Source organism: Macadamia integrifolia, chromosome 14 (genome assembly GCF_013358625.1).
Source record: "Macadamia integrifolia cultivar HAES 741 chromosome 14, SCU_Mint_v3, whole genome shotgun sequence".
NCBI classification, from domain to species: domain Eukaryota; kingdom Viridiplantae; phylum Streptophyta; class Magnoliopsida; order Proteales; family Proteaceae; genus Macadamia; species Macadamia integrifolia.
This window is the reverse complement of record NC_056570.1, coordinates 1,469,341-1,485,709: the sequence shown is the minus strand read 5'-3', so window position 1 is coordinate 1,485,709 and position 16,369 is coordinate 1,469,341. Positions and strand designations below refer to the sequence as shown.

Sequence of the window (16,369 nt, the reverse complement as noted above, 5' to 3'; positions counted from 1 at the left end):
GGAAATTCTCTTTGCATTTCATATGTCTCTTCAACATTTGAAATTCAAAATTTCTCTTAGGAATTGTGAAGCATTTCTTTGTTCCAAAAAAAAAAAAAAAACTTACATAAAATACAAGAAAATATGAGAAAATTTGAAAACATAATAAAACAAAAAATGAATGATTACACAATAATTTCCTACGTGTCTATCTCTCTCATAAAATTCATAATTTTGAATTTTTTTTTTTATTTTATTTTCTTCTTTTGTTATCAAACATACATACTCTTTTTATTTCACCATATCATTTCTTTTCTTTTATTTTCTTTTCTTTTCGTTTCTTAGCTACCAAACATAGTCTTAGGGGCACAGCCAGTCATCACGTTCACCATGTTTCTTCGGCGCGTCAGAGCAACTTTTCCTTCTTCCATAAGATGTTTCAGCAGTAATGGCGGCCATGATCTTACCGCTGCTATTGCAGAGTGTTGGTGTATGATGTCTTATATTCCGTCGCAGTTTAATCCAGGGAGTACTGATGCAGCACCTAGACAGCCAGGACGGCGGTCCCGCAATTGTAGTTTAATCCGGATTAGGTTGGCAATTGTAATTTGATCCGGATTAGGGTTTTTTCCGCTATATATTTGTAGCGAGGGTTTCTTTCTCTGTAATGCAAGCAATACGGAGAGGTGTGAGGAAGAGCGTTGTAACCCTATTCTCCATTGATAGTGAAGCAGGATCTCATCTCACCGGGGACGTAGGCAACCTTGCCGAACCTCGTAAAATCTGTGTGCATTGTTTGTTTTGTTTTTCCATTATCTTCTGCATCGTTTTAGGGTTGCGTTTCTACAAATTGGTATCAGAGCTCTAGGTTTCCGTTTTCTAGGGTTTACTATCACGATGGCAGGGAAGGGATCGAATGTCAAGTATGACATCGAGAGGTTTAATGGGAAGAACAATTTCACCCTCTGGCGTCAAAGGATGAAGGATCTTCTGATACAGCAAGGTTTGGCGAAAACGTTGTTGGGGAAGTCAAAGAAACCTGAAAAAATTACTGACGAAGATTGGGAAGAGATGGAGGAAAAGGCGGTAAGTGCTATTCGATTAAATCTTTCTGATGATGCCCTACAATATGTTGTGAGTATCGATTCTGCACCGCAGTTATGGGCGAAACTTGAAAGCATCTACATGACGAAGTCCTTAACGAACAAGTTGTTCGTGAAGAAGCAATTGTACTCTCTACAGATGGAGGAAGGTACGGATCTATTAGAGCATCTTAACATGTTCAATCAGATCATAAGTAAACTTGCAAACCTGGAGGTTAAGATCGAGGATGAAGACAAGGCGTTACTATTGCTGTCGTCGCTCCCAGAATCATATGATCATCTAGTAACGACTCTCTTGTACGGGAAGGAAACCCTTGAGATGGATGAAGTCGCAGCTGCCCTCATGTCCAATGATACAAGGAAGAAGGCCAGTAGTACAAAATCTCAAGGAGAAGGTTTTTTCGGAGGTGACAAGGAGCAGGAAAGAGGGAGATCATATCAGAAGGGATCTGGGAAGAGTCGATCGAAATCAAAAGGGGCAAAGACAAAGGTCTCTTGTTACTATTGCAAGAAAGAAGGTCATATGAAGAGAGAGTGCTTGAAGAGGAAGGCGGACTTAAAGAAGAAAGGTGTAGATAAAGCATCTGAGGAAGCTAGCGTGGCTGACAGTTCAGATGGAGATGATGGAGATGTACTCTCTATATCATCAGGTAAGAATCAACCTTCTGATTCTTGGATTTTAGATTCTGGATGTTCATATCACATGTGTCCGCATAAGGATTGGTTTGATACATATCAACCATATAATGGCGGGTCTGTCCTAATGGGGAATGATGCCGTATGCAAGACCATTGGGATAGGCACTATCAAAATCAAGATGTTTGATGGGATAGTAAGAACTTTAGCAGATGTGAGACATGTACCAGAATTAAGGAAAAACTTAATATCTTTGGGGGCACTTGACTCAAATGGCTGCAAGTACATAGCAGAAGGTGGAGTTCTCAAAGTTATTAAGGGTGTAATGGTTGTCATGAAGGGACAGCTAGAAGGAAACCTATACAGACTCATAGGGAGCACAGTTATAGGTGGAGCATCTGTGACTACAGATGCAGTATTTGATACAGATGATACCAATCTGTGGCATATGCGGTTAGGGCATATGGGAGAAAGAGGGTTGATGGACCTTCATAAAAGGAAAATGTTGAAGGGAGTAAAAACTTATAAATTGAACTTCTGCAAGTATTGTGTGTTCGGAAAACAGTGCAAGGTTAGCTTCAAAACTGTAAAACATAAGAGTAAAGGGGTGCTTGATTATGTACACAGCGATGTATGGGGTCCTTCAACAACAAAATCTAAAGGTGGGGCAGAATACTTCGTGACCTTTGTTGATGATTACTCAAGGAAAGTCTGGATCTACTTCATGAAGCATAAAAGTGAGGTGTTCACTAAATTTAAGGAATGGAAGGCTGAGGTAGAAAGGAAGACAGGAAAAAAAATTAAATACTTGAGAACAGACAATGGAGGAGAGTACACATACAAGCCATTTCTAGAATTGTGCAAAGCTGAAGGGATTACACGTCACTTCACAATTCCAAAGACACCACAACAAAATGGTGTAGCTGAAAGGATGAACAGAACACTTCTAGAAAGAGCTCGGAGTATGAGGCTGAATGCAGGGTTGAGCAAGAGATTTTGGGCAGAAGCAGTGAACATGTCATGTTTCCTCATCAATAGGTCTCCATCAAAGGCGATTGATTGTAAAATTCCTGAAGAGGTATGGACAGAAAAACCAGTAGATTATTCTATTTTAAAAATATTTGGTTGTCCAGCCTATGCGCATGTTGAGAGTGAGCAGCGTTCCAAGTTAGACTCAAAGTCTAAGAAATGTATCTTTCTTGGTTTTAAGAAAGGTGTAAAGGGATTCAAGTTGTGGGATCCAAGTTCACAGAAAGTTGTGGTTAGCAGAGATGTTGTGTTTGATGAGTCTCATATAATGAAGTCAAATTACAATTCACAAGCAGTTGATGAAAATAAAGAAGGTTCTACTGTGCAGGTGGAGTTAGGTGAGTTAGAAACAACAAGAGAGAATGAGTCATCAAGTGACTTACCAGGACAACAGGAAGCAGTAGAAGTTCCCTATACTGTGGCAAAGGGTAAAGGGAAGCGTACTCACAAAGCACCTATGAGATACGGGTTTGAGGACATGGTTGCCTATGCCCTCACTGTAGGTACAGGTGATCCATCTTCCTACCATGATGCTATGAGTGATGCACAGCATGATAAATGGATGATAGCTATGATGGAGGAAATGGAATCTCTACAGAAGAACAAGACTTGGGAGATTGTGGAAAAACCCAAGGGAAGAAAAATCATTGGGTGTAAATGGGTCTTTCGTAAGAAAGAGGCAGCATCTGAGAAGGAGCGTGAAAGGTATAAGGCCAGACTTGTAGCCAAGGGCTATGCACAGAAGGAGGGGATAGACTACAATGAAATATTTTCTCCGGTGGTGAAACACACTTCGATCAGGGTACTACTTGCTTTGGTGGCCATGTATGATTTAGAGCTTGAACAACTTGATGTGAAAACTGCATTTCTTCATGGTGACTTGGAGGAGCAGATTTACATGGAGCAGCCTGAAGGTTTCAAGGTGCAGGGAAAGGAAGACCATGTTTGTCTGCTTAAGAGGTCGCTTTATGGCCTTAAGCAATCTCCTAGGCAGTGGTACAAACGCTTTGATTCTCATATGATGAAGATTGGCTACACAAGAAGTGAGTATGATAGTTGTGTTTATTATAAAGTGTCAAGTGATAATTCCATTATTTTGTTGATGTTTTATGTTGATGACATGCTCATTGCTGCAAAGAACAAACATGATATAGTTTCTTTGAAGTCTTTGTTGAGTGCTGAATTTGAGATGAAGGATCTTGGTGCCGCTAAGAAGATACTTGGCATGGAAATCCTTAGAGATAGAAATACAGGTAAACTTTGGGTAACTCAGAAGAGGTATATTGAAAAGGTGCTAGAGCGTTTCAATATGGAAAAGGCCAATCCGGTTAGCACTCCGTTAGCTAGCCACTTCAAGTTATCTGAAAGGGAATGCCCTACAACACATAAGGAGGTGGAGCAGATGTCTCAAGTCCCTTATGCTAGCGCAGTTGGGAGTCTCATGTATGCTATGGTTTGTAGCAGACCGGATTTGTCTCATGCAGTCAGTGTTGTTAGCAGATACATGAGTAATCCAGGGAAGGAGCATTGGAATGCAATTAAGTGGATCTTCAGATACTTGAGCAAGACTAAAGATATAGGTGTTATGTTCAGTGGCAAGGGAAGTTCTACAGAATTGGCAGGTTATGTTGATTCTGACTATGCCGGTGATTTAGATAAGAGGAGGTCTACGACAAGGTATGTGTTTACATTGGCTGGTGGACCTATATCATGGAGGGCGATGCTCCAGTCTACAATTGCATTGTCCACTACAGAGGCAGAGTACATGGCAGCAGTTGAGGCTGCCAAGGAAGGAGTCTGGTTGGCTGGACTAGTTCGTGAGTTGGGGTTGGAGCAAGGAGGTGCAGTGTTACATTGTGACAGTCAGAGTGCCATACATCTTGCAAAGAATCAAGTGTTTCATGCAAGGACAAAGCATATTGATGTGAGATTTCACAAGATCAGGGAGCTTGTGTCAGAAGGCAGTATTCACTTAAGAAAAATTCATACAGATCTCAATCCTGCAGATATGTTTACAAAGCCAGTTACTACAGAGAAGTTCGAGTCCTGTTTGGACTTGATTAATATTACTCATTGTTGAAGATGAGGGACGCACCAAACAGGTGCGGGTTTGTGCCTCTAATGAGGTACAATGATGAAGACGTCTACAAGTTATCTTTACAAGAGGTTCAACAGAATTCAAGCCAAGGTGGAGATTGTTGGTGTATGATGTCTTGTATTCCGTCGCAGTTTAATCCAGGGAGTACTGGTGCAGCACCTAGACAGCCAGGACGGCGGATTGTAGTTTAATCCGGATTAGGGTGGCAATTGTAGTTTAATCCAGATTAGGGTTTTTTCGCTATATATTTGTAGCGAGGGTTTCTTTCTCTGTAATGCAAGCAATACGGAGAGGTGTGAGGAAGAGCGTTGTAACCCTATTCTCCATTGATAGTGAAGCAGGATCTCATCTCACTGGGGACGTAGGCAACCTTGCCGAACCTCGTAAAATCTGTGTGCATTGTTTGTTTTGTTTTTTCATTATCTTCTGCATCGTTTTAGGGTTGCGTTTCTACACAGAGCCCAGTAAGGTAAATCCATAGTCCCTTTGCATCGCCAAAATCTCATTTGTTTCTGGGAATCAAGTGAAATTTTTGTTCCTTCTCAAAATTTAAAGCATTTGATGCCTAACGCACTAGAAACTAATGGTAGAGAATGTCTAAATGCTCATGTTAATTCATGCGTATACCCAAAAATGTGGTTTTCAGGAAATGGAGTCGGTATTCGGCCAAACTCCTCCGATTGACCTTTCTGGCTCTGTCAACAACTTGTCTGCTGCCCCAGAACCACAGTTGGCTTCTACAGGAACCGAAGAAAATGAACAACGCTTGACCCATATTAGCAGAACAGGGGAAGCGCAGATGGTGGATGTTTCTTCGAAAGGAATCAGCAAGAGAGTCGCCATCGCTGGGTGCAAAGTTCTTCTGGTTTCTAAGAAGGTGTTTGATTTGGTCTCTGAGAATCAGGTGGCCAAGGGGGATGTCCTCAGTGTGGCGAAGATTGCAGGAATTAGTGGGGCTAAGCAGACTAGCAACCTTATCCCACTGTGTCACAACATCAGTCTGACTCATGTCCGTGTGGACCTGACCCTGAATGAGAAGGATTTCAGTGTTGAGATAGAAGGAGAAGCTGCTTCCACTGGGAAGACAGGTGTGGAGACGGAAGCACTAACAGCTGTGACGATTGCTGGACTAACTTTGTATGACATGTGCAAGGCTGCTTCAAAGGACATAGAGATAACGGATGTAAGGCTCCTGCACAAAAGTGGGAGCTGGTCCAGGAAGCAGTAAAGCTGCACACAGAGAAGAAGGATAAAATTCAAAGACCCAATCACCCAAAGGAAGGTGAGATTTTGATCTTTATGGTGAATTTCTCTGATTTCTTCAAGCTTGTTTGGTTCTTTAGCCATGGAAGCTCTTTCAGTTTTAATACCATCTCTTGGGCCTCGGAAGAGAGTTGTTGCTGTATGCACTTTGTTTTTTTTAACCCCTCAGATTCTTGGTTCATTTGACTGCTCAATCTCTTCTTTTTTCTTCTTTAGGTGAAGTTCTTGCAAGAAAATTTGTTCTGAATGTTCAATCCCGTTCTGAAAGTTTGGAAATTCGCACTTGACTTCGAATTTATGTTGTGAGATGATTTAGTTTTACAGACTAAAATTCGCAGTTGTTAGCTGTTACTCTGTTGTTCGTGGAAAGAAAACTTACGGTTTCTTGGATCCATCATCCCCCTCTGCATCTCATTTTAGTTTTTAATTGGTTTCTGGTTTTTTTTTTTTTTTTTTTTTTTTTGGTGTTCTTGGCCTATGTTTTAAATTTGGTTTTCGTTTTTTATGTTGTTGGCCAGAGCTGAAATTCGCATTCAAGGTTAGATCTGTCTTGAAGCGACATCACAGAACATCAAAAAGATCAAGGCGCATGTGAATCTTCACTCTTCATCCCATCTTTTATCCTTTTTGATGATTTAGATTCTCACTTCTGAGGTTCCTAGTTTAGGCTTTTAGCTCAAGTTCCTCCTCTCATTTTGGAATATATGTAACCTAAAATAGGAATACATAGTTTTTTTTCATCAAGGTATCTTTTTTTGTTTGGGAGAATTATTAATTTCCTTAATAGGTCTTCCAATCAAAGTTTATGTTTTGTCTGTACAGGCAGACTTCTAATATCTTGAGCAATAATCTAGTTCTTGTACGGAGTCATGTTTAGCATATTCAAATTATGACAACTGTTTGATTCTTTGTTCCAGATCATTGTCCAAGGATGACGGATAATCACTGAAGGGATGAAATAAAATCCCTTTTGGGGTCTCATGTTGCTCCTGAAAAAACTGAACATCTTGAAGAGACAAAAAATGTTGATTTCTTGCTCCAGATCTTCTAGGAAATGGTCTTGATCTTTCAAATGTCATTGAAGAAATTCATAGTTTTTCCTCCAATGAAGACAAGACAAAAATTATTCTATTTCTCATATTATTTTCTGTTTATATTGTCTTTTTGACAAGGTCCAGTTGTAGGTTGATTTTCTTACTCTATATATATGTTAATGTTATAGTTTTGTTGTTTTCAGACATTCCTTAGGTCTAGTTTCAGTAAATCCTATGGTTTTTGTGACCATTAAATGATTTCCAATTTATAATGCTCATGCTGCTGTGATTTCATCTTGTTATTACCGTTTCAAGATTTCCTCACTGGTATGAGCCTGTAAGAACAGAAAAGAACAATGCTGACACTGGGTTCTTCAGATAATCTGGTAATTTACCGTTGGGAATCCAGCTGTGCAGTTGGCCTATGCCTGTGTTCAAGGGGGACCCACCATAGGACTTGAACAACAGCTGTGGATGACCACTTTTTTTTTTTCTTCTTCTTTTTTGGCTAATTTATCCCACAGTGCCCCCTACTGGATATTGAGGGCCAACGGCCAACCTGCTCCGCAAGGGAGGGGGGGGGACACCCACCAGTGGCTGGAGTCAATACTCAGACCTCCAGGCCCCCTACTGGATGACCACCATGCTCTTATAATGGACATGGTGCTAGCTCCCAGGAGATAGACATTTCAGTATTTTTTTCTTTTTTGGTAGAGACATTTCAGTAATTCACTAATACTTTCTGAGTGAATTGCAGAAGTACACTCCTTAGTGAGGTACCTAGAATATTGGTACTTAATGCAATGGAGGTAATCTTTTTGTCTAATCAAATATGTACTATGTTAATTTTTTTGGGGGGGTGGATGTACTTTGTTAAATTCAGTGGTAACAAGTGAGGAACATAGAAACACATATATTTCTTCTTTGGAGAAAAGAATGCTACCTGGTCTTGCGCTCCTGCACTCAAGCATAGGACTGGTGAGATGCCCATCCTGCCCACCCCTGTTGGATGCTTGGATGTACTCCCATTGGCCCCCTTGCTGGAGCAGGGCCCATGCGACCAGGTAGTATTCTCTCTCCCTAAGTCTTTATATTTCAGTGATATACAGAAATGGGTCTATTTTTGTTGAAGACTGTAGGCACACGGATGTTGTGGGAAAACCAAAATGAAAGCTTTTAGTTCCAGGTGGCTAAAAGGCTTAACTCGATAAGCTAGTTTTGACAAAATAAAGAAATTTGATCAAAACTGAGAAACTAGATGAGAAGAAATACAATTCTTAATTTGCGAATAAACCATCCTCATTACCAATTTTTACACCCTTACACAACAACATGATTTGCTTAGTGCTTCTGGTTCATTTTTTTTTTCTCCTTTATTTTCTGTTACTTCTTTTCTAAATGTAATGGTAATGGCAATGGCACTTATGTTTTCAATCTTAGTAGTTTCTTAGGAGTTAGGATTGAATCTCTGAAGTTTGTTCGCTTGGATAGCCCGTTATTTTAATTGTATAGCTAGCTTACTTGCTCATGTGATTAAGCAGTTTATCCGTTTCTTGTACCTTCAATTTCCAGTTTGATTATTTGCACGCAATTTGTTAATGGTGTGCTATTTAATCTTTTCTTTTAGAACTTGAGTTGTTCAGCTCATATTATTTTACTTGATTGAACAAGTATCAAGTAATGGATTAAGAGCATCCTGTTAAATGCAGAAATTGAGAATAAAGTGAAAAGGATCTTGAAGCTTATCAAAGATGAAGGAGAAGAGGGCAATTTGAACATAGAGTCACAACTTGTTGACCTCGTCATGGAGTACTACAAACAGTACGAATCACTCAACGAACATCATGATGATCATACTGCAGAGTTAAAGGAAAAGCTCCATTACCAAGAAGGAACTAGTTCCAGCCAATATTCCGATTCGGATCCTTCTAAGGAGAAAGCCAGTGGAAGCATTAAACAACAAGTTGAAGCTGCAAATGATAAGGGGAAGGAAATCTATGAAGACCTGCAAGTCAGAGATGATCAGTTGAAAGATGAGAATTCAACATTGCAGGATGAGAAGGAACAGAGAATAATACAGGGTTTACAATTAGAGCTGGCCTCTTTAAAAACCCAGAAAAAAGAACTGGAAGAGCATTTTGAAGAGAAAAATTTGAAGCTGCAGTTGGTTCAAACTGAACTACGAGACAAAATTTTAGAACTGGAAAGAGTATCAAAAGAGAAGAGGATATCCAAAGCAAATTGAAATTGCAGATTGCAGGAGAAAAACAAGAAGCTGAAGGAAGAAAGAGTCCGGCGATAAAAATAACAATGAGCTAGCTAGCAAGATTGCTAGTCTGTAGAAAGCACTGAAAAAGTCAATTAAAGAGCAGAAACAACTTCAGGATCAGTCTCAGGAAACCTACCTGACAAAACTTGGCCTGAAAGATGAGATATTTGATTCATGTATTGAGCTGTCTAAGAAGATGAAGGAAGAAATAGAAATTACAAACGAAGTGATTATAATATTACAGGATGAGATAAACATGACTGAAGCTAAACTGCGGATCTCAAACAATAAGCTTCATGTCACAGAACAATTACTTGCTGAGAAGAAAGAAGTCTACAGAAAAGAAGAAAAGTTCCAACAAGAATGTAAAGAACTCAAGGAACAAAATTCCAAATTGTCGAATGAGAAGACAAAAAATTCATTCTCCGGACTTGAAGTAGTGTTGCAGGAGTTCCAGGAAAATGACAATTCCTTCCAGAGCCGTATTGTTGTAGTCTAAGATGCACTTTGGATTGTAAAGAACTTGCTTGTGGACACAAATGGTAAGATAGAAGAATTGGAGAAGAGACTCAACGAGAAAGAAGATGAGGTGCTCAAAATAGAGGAAGAGAAGAAGTGATTTGGTGCTCAGCATGTGTACCACTGTGATCAAATTGATGATCTGAAGGATGTCTTGAGATTTTCATTTTTTTGTCCAGTTAGTCTGTCCACCTGCAATTTTTTCATTTTTTCACTTGTAGAGCGGGTGGACTTGTTAATAGAATTGAGAAATGGATACCAAATCTAGCTTTCTTTTCAGTCTCTATTGTTTTAGAAAATCCCCCTCCTCAACAGAAGGGAGAAAGTAGAAGGAACAATGGAAAATTGATTTTTTTTTTGGATGAATGAAGAGGGAAATTATTAACCTTATACCAAAGCATCCTACATCTCACACATGCTGGAACCTCGTGCACCGAGTACGTTGCCCAAAGCATCCTAGACTGAAAGACCATTTTACCTTTTTATTCTCTTCAACCATAAATATACCCAACCCAACTCTAAAACATCTTCCAATAAAACCATAATTTCTCCAGCCACCGCCGTTGTGGTAACTACCTCAATTCTGTAATGCATTCAATAGGTTGAGAGGTGGATGAGAGATCATTTTTGTGAGCTTACAAACACTTTTTTTTTTTTGGATATCAAGGTTTGAACTGTAACGCTGTTGCATCACAAGGAGAAAGGTGGGTTTCAGTCTCTTCATGGTCTTGTGAGGTAGGCCATGGTTCCTCTCTCCTTGGAGGATTACCCTCCTCCTCCTCCTTGTAGCTCTGCTCCGAAGTCTCCATCCCTTAATCAGTCCTCTCCCTGCTTCTTCCCTGGAGGATTCTCCATCAAAATCTCCAGCTCCCTCACCCCCTCCACCTCCTTCTCCTTTGTCTATTTCAGAACACACTGCATTCTTGATATCAGCTCAGGAATGCTGTTCCTATGAGATACGGCATTCTTGAGCTGATATCTGAAATCAATTCCTAAGAGATACAGCATTCTTGAGTTGATATCTGAAATCAATCTTACCCTTCATGCGAATCCCAATTAAAAGATAAGGGAAAATCTCAAAATAAAGTTGACAAAATGGGGTACTAAAAGGGGTAGCTGTAAATAGGAGAAACTTCTTGTCACTGATGAGCCTATATTCATTAGAAATAACTTAAGGTCACATATAAGTGAGAGTTAACGTCATGTACTAAAGACAGCAAATCACTCATTCAATCATCAATTGAATCATCAGAAATACAAGACGAATGAAACTGAAACATGCGAATGGAGAAGAGAACACCAGGTATCTAGCAGAACCATACACACTATAGCAACTGATCTTCTATGAATCTATGCAGTGTACCAGAAAGTTATACAAAAGCAATAAAGTTTTTGGCATTACCACAAGTGAATTTTCCCTCCTGTGAGATACACAAATACTAATAGGTCATTAGAGTGCACCCACCGGGGTTAAATAACCAAGATCCAAGGAAGAGAGCACCGATCGTACACTCGGAGTCCGGTATGAAACAACTATAGGGGTCAAGAAGCCGACCCGAGGCCCCCAACTAAGCTAAAGCAGCGTGACAGAACCTGAAACTACGCCTCCAACGACTGAATGAGAAAGTGGATGGCCTAAAAAAGCCGACATCGCATCTAGAAGTAGCTCCAGCACATAATGCCTTGTCAGATGAGTTAATGAATGCGATTCTTCCACGGAGCTTTCATATGCCTACCTTCTCATGACTACTAATCCATCTGACCACTTACGGTACTAAAGCTCTATGATGACCGTGTATGGAAAGTTAGTTGCAAATTCTCTGTCGGGCATTTGCTGCTTCCTTGAAAGATGTGGCTACTCTGTGGATGCCTTCCATGAGGCCAAGGTCAGTCGAAAACTACGATGAGCTCACTAAATCTTTTTTTATGAGATTTCAGGTAAGCATAAGGCAATGGAAGACACCCGCCAACATTATGAACATGAGGCAAAGGACGGGCGGGCGGGCCAATCCGGGAGCTCATTACAAGATCCACCAAGGGCACACTAGAGGTGAAGAATCTTCTAGATGGAGTTGCATACAATTCCTCATTTAATGCTATTACACACCTCAAATTGATCCAGTCCATGCCCCTCGACTTGCCAAAGGCCATGACGGAACTACTTCAGTGGTGTAACCAGTATGCCAATATGGACAATGTCCTGGTTGCAAAGGGGATCATAGACAAACTAGAACAAGTTGAGAAGGATAAGAAAAGGCCACAATGATCGAAGGAAGACGATTGAGAATAAAAGAAAACTATGTCATACTGTCCCGCTAAGATACCTGACAACTCGGACCAGTACGAGTTAGATAGGTCTTCAACAAACCTGCTTCTAGAGATCCAAGATAAAAAATTCTTCAGCTAGGGTTAAGACCGATGATTGCCATGCTAGAGGAAAGGAACCCCAACAAGTACTGCCGATCATAGAGATCATAGGCATGACACAAGAATTTGTAAAACACTGAAAAGGGAAATCGATGAACTGATAAAGGTGGGATATCTCAACCAATACCTCAAGTAGAAGTTTGGAGAAGGTCATCTGACCCGGGATGAGTCCAGGAAAACCCAAAAGCAGGTCAATCCTAGAACTAGAGACTCCAGAAATGTGCACCTCAGCACTAGTTATAATTGGCTTATCGGACTGACCATCCTCACAATCTTGGGAGGTCTGGGTGCAAAATCAATTAGAAAAGCCAAGGAACATGCCTGATTCGTTTGCACAACTGAGTAGCTAGTAAAGGTATCCTGACCTGACTCAAAAATCTCACTTTCCAACGCCGACCTTGAAGGCCTAAATTGGTTGCACAACGACATGATGGTAGACCAACTGGCTAATACAAATCGCCCATTCCACCAGATAGCGGTGGACACGGGGGCCTCTGTCGACCACTTGTCATACAATGCTTACAAGAAACTCTAGCTCGAAGACGATAGATTTAAGCCATTAGGAGAGCCCTTGTACGGGTTTTCAAGGCGTCATCTGAGATAGAAGGAACTATAGAGCTGCCAGTAACCATTGGAGAAAACCCAAAGTCATCCACAATCATGGTCACCTTCATGGCGGTAAGAATCACATCGGCATATAATGTGATCCTAGGCTTGTCAGGCTTGAATAACATGGAAGCAATTGCCTCCACAATGCATATGAAGGTCCAATTCCTGACAGAGAGCGGAATAGGTGAATATAGATCTAGTCAAAAGTAGTCGCATGACTGCTACACCAATTTTGTGAAGGCAACCAAGAATTCCTGTTTGGGTATAGCTTGTCTGTCGAAGGTAACAAACCATTGAAAAGAGACTAAGGTGCAAAGGGTGGAACCAATTGAAGACTTGGTTACAAGGCTATTAGACCCTGACAAGCTGAGCTGAACTATACAAATTGGTGGCCTATTGAGTAAAGAACAGAGAGACAAAATACCTATCTTCCTCCAAAAGTATTCAGACATCTTTTCTTAGACAACATCAGACATGCCAGGAATCCCAAAAAGCTTGGTTGGGCATAGCTTGAATGTTGAACCAGGCCGCAGGCCAATCCAACAAAGGCGTCGGAACTTTATGTTGGAGAGGTGGACAGTAATCGACAAGGAAATGGATAAGCTACTTGCTTGAGGGTTTGTCCAGGAAATAAAATTCCCCACTTGGTTGGCGAACATGGTGATGATCCCAAAAGCTAATGGCAAGTAGCGAATATGTATTGATTACACGGACTTAAATAAAGCCTGACGAAAGTATTGCTATCCCCTACCCACGATCTTCTCATAAACTCCACAGCTGGTCACAAGATGCTTACCTTTATGGACGCATTATCAGATTCAATCAAATAATGATGAGAGATGAAGATGAAAAAAAAAATAGTGTTCCTGATCAAGCATGGCAACTTCCGTTACAAAGTTATGCCTTTTGGACTGAAGAACGCAAGAGCCACATATCAGTGCAGGAGCCACATATCATTGGATGGTAAACCTTATCTTCAGAGACCAAATTGGATGCAACATGGAGTATACGTCCATGAATGTTGGTTAAGAGCGAAAAAAGTAGGGACCATGTCATTGACTTAAGGGAAGCATTTTATGGTATTGTGAAAGAATCATATGAAGTTAAACCTACCAAATGTACGTTTGACGTGACGTCGAGAAAATTCTTGGGCTTTATGGTATCCGAGAGAGGCAAAGAAACAAACCCTTCAAAGATCCAAGCAATCCAGGAAATGAGGCCTCCAAGAAGCATCAAGGAACTGCAAAAGCTGACAGGGAGAGTGGCAACTCTCAATTGCTTTGTATCTCATGCAGGAGACAAATGCCATCTGTATTTCAAAACCTTAAAGAACTTGTGGAGTTGAAAATAATTCCATGGGATAGAAGAGTGCCAGAAAATGTTCGAGAGCTTGAAGACATACTTGGTCACGCCGCCTACTAGCCCTACCCGAGCCAGTGAAGAGCTCTGTCTTACCTAGCGATGTCCTCACTGGCGATCAACGCCGCACTTATGAAGGAATATGAAAAGTGACATAGGCCAATCTATTATATCAACTTATTGGATGCAGAAAGAAGATTCCCCAAAAATCGAGAGGCTAGCACTCTCGTTAATTATGGCTGCCCGAAAATTAAGGCCTTACTTCCATGCACACACTGTGGCGGTCCTTCATAGCTTAAGCGTCTAAGGCCGCTTACTCAGTTGGTAGATAGAACTAGGAGAGCATGACATTGAATTCCAACCCAAAACAACCATTAATGGGCAAGCTTTGACAGACTTTCTGGTAGAATGCACCCTGGCCGAGCCAAAGAAGTCTTAGCCGAGTAGAAGATGGACGCTACTTGTAGACAATTCAAGGAGCTCCCCAAGTAGCGGGGGTAGGGCTCATTCTGACAAGCCCCGAAGGCTTTAAGATCTAGTTCACCCTCAGGTTCACATTTGCAACAACTAACAACGAGGCAGAATTTGAAGCACTGATAGCATATTTGATGCTAGCTAAGTCAGTGTTGGCACAGGAGCAGGTGACCCATAATGACTCTCAACTAGTGGTAAATCAAATCAATGGTCACTACGATGCAAAGGAAGAAAGAATGGTTAACTACCTCAAGGAAGTCAAGAACCTTGTCAAACACTTTGAGATTTGAAGATAATACAAGTCCCAAGGACGAAGAACACTTTAGCCAATTCTCTTTTAAAGCTAGCCACGACAGATTGGGGAGCTAGGCGCAATGGTTTACAATGAAGTGTTGGACAAACTGATGTACCAAAAGGAAGAGTTGTGTTATACAAAAGCCAAGGAGGAATTGCAGAGCTGGATGGAGTCCATTCTGAGATACCTCAAAGACCAAGTGTGGTGCGTCGGGCCAATCTGACGCCCTTGGTTAGTTTTTGTGTGCTAGATTATATAGGGAATACGGCTCGTACAAAGGTCATTACCCGGTTAGAATCTGGCCCATCAGTCCTAAACAGAAAAAAGACTCAGGCGTTTCTACTCAGCTCATGCAGTGGACCTACTCTCGTATTAATATGAATTGTAGATGTATGGATGGGATCTGGAAGCCTGGACGTGGCCCACAGGATGGTATTTATTTTGAACCACCATGACGAGACAAAAGACAACATGGGAAAGGAATCAACCATCATAACATCTCACTTGGTCAGATGCTTTTAATGAACAATATTGAATCAGATATCGATGATCTTCAAAACTGATACGATAAAGATACGTATTGTTATATACTGGCCCGTATCAAAAAAAATTTCCCTTGTTTTTTTTTTTTTTAAATCAAATTTTCTGACTGTTTTACCCTTGGTCTGTATGGTTGCACCGATATTATTACGGTATTGGGATTATAACTAAAAATATCGATTATAACTAACAATATCGATACATATCAAGCGATCTGATATTGGTCTGTGTCTCCTCCTTTAAAAAAGTTGGGAAAAAGAACACTACCTCTTAGTGTAACCTACATCCACACACACATGGAGAAGTGGAACTAGGTTGTGAAAACAAATCCATGCTGCATGTGTGTGGGCATGAGGTACACTAGGAGGTGGCGTTCCCATGGTTTCAAGTATCGGTCTAGGATCGGCTATATCGGTCGTATAGGATTGATATCCGTTGAGACCGATCCCCAATTCGATACCGATTCAGATTGGTTATCCGGATCATTTCAAGGGTAAAATAGACCGATATTCACTGATCCAGATCGGTATCGACAGAGACCGATACCGATACCATCCCCTAAATCCTTGGGTGTTCCTCAACCCAGAAACTTTTATCTTCTTTTTTTCTCGGTGAGTGGTCACTCTCTAGTCTTCAGTCTTTACCTAACAACTCTACGATGCCGAGAGGGAGAGAAAAAAAAAATTACATAGTTGATGTCATTACATGGAATCTAGATGCTCTCAAGCCATTAAA

General features: G+C 40.8%; 2 protein-coding genes across 7 annotated transcripts; both read left to right on the top strand.

The window, feature by feature from the left end:
- The first annotated feature begins 356 nt into the window (after nucleotides 1-356).
- LOC122060516 (cyclic pyranopterin monophosphate synthase, mitochondrial-like) lies at nucleotides 357-10,214 on the top strand. Of its 6 annotated transcripts, none has more exons than XM_042623626.1 (5): nucleotides 357-457; nucleotides 5,301-5,314; nucleotides 5,492-6,127; nucleotides 6,627-6,699; nucleotides 8,852-10,214. In XM_042623626.1, exons 1-3 carry the CDS (start codon nucleotides 370-372, stop codon nucleotides 6,071-6,073), a joined length of 684 nt encoding a protein of 227 aa, XP_042479560.1. In that variant the 5' UTR covers nucleotides 357-369; the 3' UTR covers nucleotides 6,074-6,127; nucleotides 6,627-6,699; nucleotides 8,852-10,214. The 6 variants fall into 6 exon arrangements, with proteins under 6 accessions (XP_042479560.1, XP_042479559.1, XP_042479558.1 ...); XM_042623625.1 differs by having other exon boundaries at nucleotides 6,627-8,206; XM_042623624.1 differs by lacking the exon at nucleotides 6,627-6,699.
- On the top strand, nucleotides 8,947-9,910 carry LOC122061665 (tropomyosin-like). Its single transcript, XM_042625076.1, has 2 exons — nucleotides 8,947-9,351; nucleotides 9,485-9,910. The coding sequence occupies exons 1-2, from the start codon at nucleotides 8,947-8,949 to the stop codon at nucleotides 9,908-9,910; spliced, it is 831 nt and encodes a 276-aa protein (XP_042481010.1).
- Nucleotides 10,215-16,369: the final 6,155 nt, after the last annotated feature.